Consider the following 8,486-nt stretch of genomic DNA (forward strand, 5'->3'; position numbering starts at 1 on the left):
GAGAGGTCGATGAGAAATGTACAAGGTTTAGGGGAAGACTTAACTGCCCCAGGTGGCATTGAGGTATGGAAGGCAGATCAAAGAAGGCCTCCAGGGGAAGGGCATTGAGTCTGGCCTTCAAGGTGAGTAGGAAAATGGCAGCAAGACTGTAGGTGTGATGGAAGGGGTGGTGTGCGTTGAGAGAACCATGAAAGGGGAGAGCAGTCAGGCCAGATCAGGCTGGCACGGGGTGGGAGGCACAACATGCTCGATTCTATGGGTGAGTAAGGGGCATTGGAAGCCACCTGGCCCTCCCCCCACCATTCCACACACACACACTCTACTCAGAAACGCCATCCCTGCATCCTCTGGGTGGAACAAGAGTTTGCTCCCTCCCCTCCTGATAGCTCCCTGGAGTCTCTCTAAAGACAGAAGATCATGGCACATCACACCGGGTTGAAGGGAACCTTACGCAGGCTGCAGGGGGTACTGAAGGCCAGAGCATCACCAGAAGAGAGTAGAGGGAGAGAGGGACAGGGCAGTGAGTGAGGACCCCTCTCTTTAGTGACATACATCAAGCCAGGACAGAGTGCCCAGAGGTGGTTTGGACACCTGTTCCCAAACCAAGAGCCCAAGTGGAGTCAGGGTGTGCTTGGTGGCCCCAGGTTCCCTCCCCTGCCTACCCGGCCTAGCTGAGGATGAGCTAGGGCTGTGTGAGAGGCGTCCAGCCAGGACGGTGGCCTGGATTGAGTTCTGGTGGTGATGATTACAGGCTCTCACCACTGTGATTATGGCCAGTTGTTAGGACCTCACGGCCCAGCCCAAGGAAATGCAACCCAGGGTGACCCAGGGCAGCCTATCGAGGAGGGGGCAAGCAGTGGGAAGCATGGCAGGAAGGCACTCACACTGCAGACCCCATGAAGCCCGCCCTGCCCTGTTTCTACAGCCTACCCTCTAGGTTGGCCAGCCCAAAGGGAAGGGCAAGCTTCCTGTCCACCCATCTGCTAGTGAGCACCTACTGTGTGCCCAGTCCAGATCCTGGCCCTGCTTTGTGTCCTGGAGGAAAGCCACTTAACCCCTTTGTGCCTCAGTTTCTTCTTTGTTGTCCCTAAGTACAATGGGGACAACAGTCATCCTGCCTCCCAGTGTTGCCATGAGGTCTAAAGGTTAAGGAGTGGCAGCACTTCACACACAGCCTGGTGCAAGGGGCAGGGCTCTGTACGTTCTTTCCTCACTGGCCAGGACTGCCTCCCCCCATGCTCGAACTAAATTCGCTCTGCCTTCCAGGCTGACTGTAGCCTTCCCTCTTCCGGGAGGCCCTCCTGGCCTTCTCTTCATCTACCCGCTGCCCCCCAGTGCTCCCCTCTGGGTGGGGGCTTGTGGGTTCCTCTGTCTGCGTCTGCATCTCTGTCTGTCTCCTGCCTGCCCAGGGTTCCCCGAGGATAGGCATGACCATTGCTTCTGGGCTCAGCCTGTTTCTCTATTCCAGAGCCTGTCCCTTCCATCCACAGGTCTCCTGTCAGACTCTTGACCTGTCTGATAGGCCTCTGTAGTTGTACAGTCCCTCCTCAGTCCCTTTGTTAGCCTCTGTCTCTCTCTGCCTGTCCATTTCCTATGTGTCTCTTTCCTGGACCTGAGCCAGTAACCTGGCCCTGAGTGCCCCCTGCCCTCCCCCTCCAGCTTCCCAAGGCCACCACATGCTGGGCTCAGGTCAGCCTCCGGTTGGCTCCTGCCCTGACTTTCCTTCCATCTCCCTCTTGTCTGTCACATGGGCTTTCTTAAGCCAAGAATTTCACCTGTTATCTCCGAAACTGGATTCTGATTTTGTAAATTCGTGAAGGATTTAGTGAAATTAGTGAAGCACCTTTCACTAAACATATCCTGCAGCTGTGCAAAGTAAAGGCCGACCCAGAGCTCCTGCCTCATGGCGTCCCACTCCCACTTTCCTCTGGGACCTAACCACCAGGTAGCCTCCCCAGCCACCACACAGCCTCTCTGAGCTTCAGTTTTCTCATTCATGGAAAGGAAGCAATGAGACCTGTTTTGAAGGCTCGTTATGAGGACCAAAAATATTGCTTGTAAAGTGCTGAGTTCATGACGAATGCTCAACAAGCGGTAGTTATGATGAGGGCAGGGGACACAGTGCGGTTGCTTGTCTTGTTTTCTGCATGTTTTGGTGGTCTGCAAGGGAGAACAGCCAGCAGGCAAGGCACCTGTTACCTCGATGGCTGACCACTCCATGGGACCCCAGATCCATCTCCCCAAAACACTACTCTTTCTGCCTGGGACCCATTCTCTCGAGTGGTGACATCTGAGTGGCTGAGAGGTGACAACCTGTGGCTGCCAGGGCCTGGCCCATCCCCCAGAGCCTGGCATAGGGGATCCGTGTGGACTCTGGAGCTCAGCCAGGCTGGTTGTGTGGCTCTGGGCCGCCCAGTTTGCCTGCTCAAGCTCCTTGTTCCCTTCTCCATTGTATGAGGCAAAACAGACCTGAAAAACTCAGATCTGAGCCCCAAGGCTTCTACCCAGGATGAGACTGCCGACGGTCACTCTGCCATGTGCTTCCTCCTTTCCAGCACCACCACCTCGCCGCCCCCGCTGCCCCTGCAGCCCACCCACAGCTCTGGGACGGCCAAGCCCCTCTTCCAGCCCTCAGACCAGCTACAACAGCAGGACCCACCAGGGCCCGCCAGCAGCTCGGCACCAACCCTGGGCCTCCTCCCCGCCGTTGCCACCACCGTCGCTGCCTGCTTCCTGCTGCACAGCCTTGGGCCCTCTTGACCTCGGCCACCCCAAGTGGAGAAGCCAGAGAAATGACACAGGGGTCTTTGGCCACACCCCACCGCTCCTGCCACCACCTGCAGGGGTGCCCAGCACCTCGAGGGCAGTCCAGACGGGATCGGCTAGACACTAGAGCTTTACTGTACCCAAGTTACATCTTCTTTTTTGTAGAAGGATCTTAATTTCCCATAGTGCTATGGGGCTCTTTTGTAAAATACGTGTCCATATTAAAAAGGAGAAATGTATTTATTCTACTGATAAAACTATTTTTATGTGGCCTATGTCATAACCCCCTAGCCCTAGTGCCGGCCCGGGAGGGGAACCCGGGACATCAGTGACCTCCTGTGGGCTGTGGCTCTGGACTGGCTTGCTCTTGGATCACCAAAGCCTCCTGGGTCTGGGTTTGGCTCCTCCCACTGTAGGGCCCTCAGCAGGAGGGGCAGGCAGACAGGCTTAGTTTTTGTGAAGCTGGATTTGGGAGCCAGAGGTGTGAACGCTGGCCATCCTCCCTCCGCTGGATGCACCCGCGGCCTGGGAAGATAATTTAGGAAAGAGAATGCTGCTATTTTGAAACCCCTGAGTGTCTGTGAACTGGCCTTCCAGAGCTCTTGGTAAGTGTTTTCAACCAAAGCGCTGGGGTGGGGTGGGGGGTGGGATGCTGGTGCTGAGGAAAGCAGTCCCCACACCACGGAACACATGAATAAACTGAGATCCAGAGGGAACCAGGTGGGTAGCCCAAAGTCACAAGGCAAGTGGGAGAGCAAGGACATAAACCCAGACTTCTCTCTTCTGGTGTCATGAATCTAGCTTGGGTTAAAGGAGAGGCTGTTGAAGTCCTGGCTAAATGGACTGAGCTGGGGCGAGGGACTGGAGTGGGCACAGGAGGGCAGTTTTAGAGACAGGGGCTTAGGCCTCACATCATGTTAATAGTAATGAGAGCTGCCATTTGTCCAAAGCCTGCAGTGTGGCAAGTACTTTGCACACTTGCTTCACTGATCCTCATGCTAGTTCTGTGAGATGTTACTATCCCCATTTCACAGATGAGGAAACTGAGCCTCCTAAAGAGGTGAAGGGACTTGCTGAAGATCCCCCAGCCAGGATGTGGCCCCAGATCAGTGTGATGCAAAACAATTCCTGCCTCCTGCTCCCTGTTCTGCCATGTTCTGTCTGCCAGGGAAGCTCCAAGGGAGGCAGATCTCACCCAAACTAGGGCCAGCACAAGCTTTCACTCCACCAAGAGACCTTTTGGCTGGCTGCGTATGTGGGCCCCTCTGGCCAAAGGGCTCTGGCAACAGCATGTGCCACGTGTTGCATGTCCTGACTTGCCAGATCTTGGAGCCCATGAGAAGCTTTCCTGCCAAATCAAAGGCTGAGAGACGGGTACAGCTGTGGGGCACCTGGGGAGGCACAGCAGCCAAGTGGGGAGGCAAGTGACAGGGACTCCGAGAGACTAGCCCCTCTGCTCCTCAAGGTGGTGGCTGAGGAGACAGAGGACCCAGGTGGGCTAACTCCCAGGCCTGAAACCCCGCAGAGCAGGTGCCTCAGTAATTAGAGTCCTGGAACCTGACAGCAGAAAGGACGCTTCACTTGATGGATAATAGTAAGAGAGGGAGGAATAATAAGGCCCACGGAGGGGAGACACGTCTCCAAGACTGCACAGCTGAGTGGGCCTGCTGACTCCCAGCCCCGTGCACCCCAGCTTTACAGCTTTGTGGGTTTCCCTGGCAGGCTTGATGGCAGCTGATTGGCCCTAGTGCCATCTTGCTCAGCTTGGCAGCTGTCTCCCTTCTGAGGTGGCACAGTTCTGGGCAGCTCATGGGATGGTCAGGAGTCCCACGGGCATCTTGGCAGGCAGCTGAGTTCTTTACAGCTCAGCCCTGATGGACGTGTTTGAGCTTGAGACCTGGCAGGAGACTGGAGGTCTGTCTCAGAGGGCCCAGCCAGCCCCGCGGGCACCATGCTCTAAACTGAACTTGACCTCAGTCCAGGCTGGAGTTGGTTTATCCTTGGCAAAAATGCGACTTCCTATTTCTGAGCGGGAAGGGACTTAGCTGACGTATAAAGCAGGCTCAGAAGTTGGACATCAAACGGATCGTGCAGAGCACTATTTGGATGAGATAAGTGTAAAGGAATTAGAAACACACAGGCCAGATTCCTCTCTGTTTGGGGCAGAGTATGGCATGAGATGTATTGAGATGGAGCTTGAGGTTAATTAAAGATGAAGCATTTGGGTAAACAGTCCAGGCACCTGACCATGTGCCCAGATCTGTGCCAGGCACTGGGCCAAGAAGGTAAATTAATGCAGCATGTAATTATTGAGCACATGCAATGCCAGGCTCTGTATTGGAGCTGAATCTAACCAGTCTCCTTGGCCCAGAGGAACTCATTATCAAGATGGGACAAGCAGCGCAATGCTAGGTTACGTCGTCCTGGCCCCTAACTTCAGGAAGATGCAGCCCTAGTCTTTCCCAGATCCCTCCTCTGGGCAGATTAGGGGATCCTAAACTCTCCCTTACCCTAATTCAAGTGTTTAAAGAAAGATGGCTGGACTAACTGATGGAGTAGACGTGTACCTACAGGAGAGCAAGAGCCAATATGGTCAGACATCTGGTGCCAAAGTTCACTGATCCCTGAGGACCACCAGTTGGCCAGGGTCTAAAATGAACTCAACTTGCTGACTTATGACCCAGAAGACTTGAGGCACATATGCAGGAATCTGCATGGCTGGGGTACTTGAATGCTCTCATCCTGGGCCAGAGCACCACCATTCCATAAGCAGCCACCCACACCTTTGGCACGATCTATCCACCACTTACTGACATTTCTTCAAGAAATGTTCTTCGTGCCTAGCCTCGTAAAATGCTCCTGCTCCTCTGGGAACTTTGTGTGCACTTCTTAGACTTTTCTGTCTGACCGTGAGGCAGGCAGGAAAGATGAAAGGCCTGAGACCCAGCAGGCGAAGTGATTTGCTTAAGGTGGGGCAGCATGTTAGTGCGGCCCTGGGTCCTCTGTCTCTCGTGAAAGCTGACTGTGTGATGAAGGGCTCTCTGGGGCATGTCGGAATGGCCATGTCCCCAGGTCTTCCTTCAGTGCTGGGTCTGATGCGCCAGCAGCCAGATGAAGACAGGGAGAGCCCCGTCATCCATAGTGGAGGGAGAAGAATCAGGCTGCCAGGGAGCTGCAAAGGGGTGCTGAGGGCACCTCCAGGCCTGAGAGTCAAAGATCTGGGATCTAGGAAGCATGGAACCTTGTGCTGGCTATCAGCAAATTTGTCCTTGCATTGAAAGATCCTAAGCATATTTCCTTCATGCTAAATACTGCGTTACCTACAACTTCCTGGCCTCAGCTAGACCTGGGCAAGCCTAGGTGCTCAGGTCCCTTGTCCCACTTGCCTAATCTCCAGCCCAGTGCCATTGTCACAGTGGATCCCAAAGAGGAGGAAAAGTCCTTCTACCAAAAGGAAAGTCTATTAAAAATGCTGTGAAGGACAAGAGAAGTTGTCCCAGGGAATTGCAGCTTTGATGGCATCCTGTGTGGCAGACAACAGAATTGGGACCGGGGTGATAGCTTTTCAGTGACTGTGAGATAAGAACCAAAGTCCTCAGCCTGACCCATGAAGGGTCCTCTAGACCCTTCATGACCCCACCCTGCTGACCTTGTCAGCCATGTCTCTCATGTCTCTTACCCTGTGCCTGGCCAGCGTGATGTGCAGTCATCTCTAGAATAGGCAGGACGTTTCACACATGCTGCTCCCTACCCCTGGAAACTCCCTTCTCTCCCCTGCAACTGCTCATCCATTGAGGATCAACACAGATAGCACCTCCTCCAGGAAGCCCCCTCTGATTCTTCTGTGCTGTCTTAGCATCTATCACAATACCCACCGCCCAGTGTTGTGACTATCTAGTTGTGTATCTGCTCCTCTCTTAGACTGTGAGCAGCTTAATGTCAGGGGTCATGTGATTTTGTTTTTGTATCCTCATCTGACACGAAGATGGTGCTCAACAGATGTGTAGAGAGAGAAAGAGGAAGAAAAAGAAGCAGAAAGAAGGGGAGGAAAAAAGGAATGAAGGCAGGAAAGAAGGAGAGAGGCAGACCTTAGCTCCGCCAGTGGAATAATTTCCAGCAAACCAAAGATGTCCGGGGATGGCCCGGAGCCCCAGAGGGTGGCGAGTTTCCCATCAGGAGAGGTGTTTGAGCAGGGGCAGTGTGCCCACTGGCTGAAGCTGTGGCAGGAGAGTTGATGTCTTGGCGAGGGCCTGGTGTAGACGACACTGAGGGTCCCTCCTGGCTCTGCAATGCTCAGGTTCTGTGAACATTGTTATTTTTCCAGAAATTCATCTGAGCAGCCAAAAAAATCACCCCGCTGGCGATCTAAACCAGTAAGGTTCAGGAATAAGTCCAGCCTCCCCACTCCACCCACAACCACCACCACTCCACACAGTGCCCCCTTCAACAACCCAGCTGGGCTTGCCTGCTGCCCTTGGGCAGGGGAACTTCTGAAAGGTGGGGGAGGACTGGACTGGAACCCAGGCCCGCAGCTGGCCATCCCAGAGCTCCTTCCCTCTCTGCCCCCTTCCCTGACCCCAGGGGAGGAAAGAAAGGGTTTATGAGGACTGATCGACCCCCTACCTGGCCCTTTCCAGGGAGCATCAGCTATCCTCATCCTTTCTCCAGGTGGGAGCTGGGCTCTTCCTTTCCGGAAATACTCTGGATACCCCTTCACTTTGCTGGATGACCTTGGGCAAGTTCCTGTCCCTCTCTGAGCCTTCACTTCTTCATCTATCAAATGAAGACCTTGTTTCCTGCCTGGGCGGTTCTGGGACTGGAGGGCAGGGGTGACATGGACAATCTTGGGCCTCCATGGAGATGAGGTGCTTGGCTTTCTTCCCAGGACCCACAGGCTGCCGTGGGATTGAAAGCATGTGGAGGCGGGAAAGGTGACAGAGTAGCATGCCTCGAAGGCCCCCTTCATCCCAGTCCTGCTGTGGGGAAAGTGGGCTTTGAACGGGATCCAAGTCTAAGATGTTTCCGGTGAGCTGCCAGGGACAAAGGGCTCTCAGACATCTTGGGTCCCCAGTGGCTGGGGTGGGCAGGGGGTGATTCAGCCAAAGGAGGCTCTAGCCCAGAACAGAGGAAGCCAGAGCCCCTGCCCCATTCCTGAGCCTCACAGAGCTTGTCCCCAGCTTGATTCACTGTGCAACACAGGCTTCAGATTCATGTATTTGAAAGGTATGCATGATGTTGTTCTCTTATCACCTCTGCCCCTCACCTCTGTGAATTGTCATGAAGAGTTCTTTAAGAGTATAACAGAAGACAAAGAAAGATGCTATTAATGTTATTTTGCCAAAAATATTTTTGTAGCATAATATATTAATAAAAGATATTCTGAATTCAATGGCTTAGTGTTTCTGTGTGACAGTTCCCGTCTTCCTGCCAGGGAATGTTCAGGAAAATTGCCTTTGCTGTGAGGGCTGAGGCCTGCAGTGGAGCAGAGGAGTTGGAATGAGCCCTGTTTTCGTGCACAGACGGGCAGGTTTTGGGAGGGTGGTTTGAGCAGGAACCCGATGGCTTGAGAGGCCTCATGCCAAATGAGGTCCAGATACCCTCTCCCCAGCCAGATTGAGCTGCCCAACGATGTGGAGAAGGAGCTGCTCGGGGACTTTAAACACAGCTCCAATCTGGGGCTCAGGCTTGGAGTGTCCCTATTTCTGCCTTTCTCACCCACC

At 54.0% G+C, this 8,486-nt stretch overlaps 1 protein-coding gene across 1 annotated transcript in view; it reads left to right on the plus strand.

The window, feature by feature from the left end:
- The window catches only part of TRABD2B (TraB domain containing 2B), a 230,362-nt gene extending 222,207 nt beyond the window's left edge, over positions 1 to 8,155 (plus strand). The window contains exon 7 of the mRNA XM_023187726.2: positions 2,556 to 8,155. Within this exon, the coding sequence (XP_023043494.1) occupies positions 2,556 to 2,760 (205 nt within the window). The 3' untranslated portion in view covers positions 2,761 to 8,155. The remainder of the gene's footprint in view (positions 1 to 2,555) is intronic.
- Positions 8,156 to 8,486: the final 331 nt, after the last annotated feature.

This window comes from Piliocolobus tephrosceles, chromosome 1, assembly GCF_002776525.5.
Source record: "Piliocolobus tephrosceles isolate RC106 chromosome 1, ASM277652v3, whole genome shotgun sequence".
NCBI lineage: Eukaryota > Metazoa > Chordata > Mammalia > Primates > Cercopithecidae > Piliocolobus > Piliocolobus tephrosceles.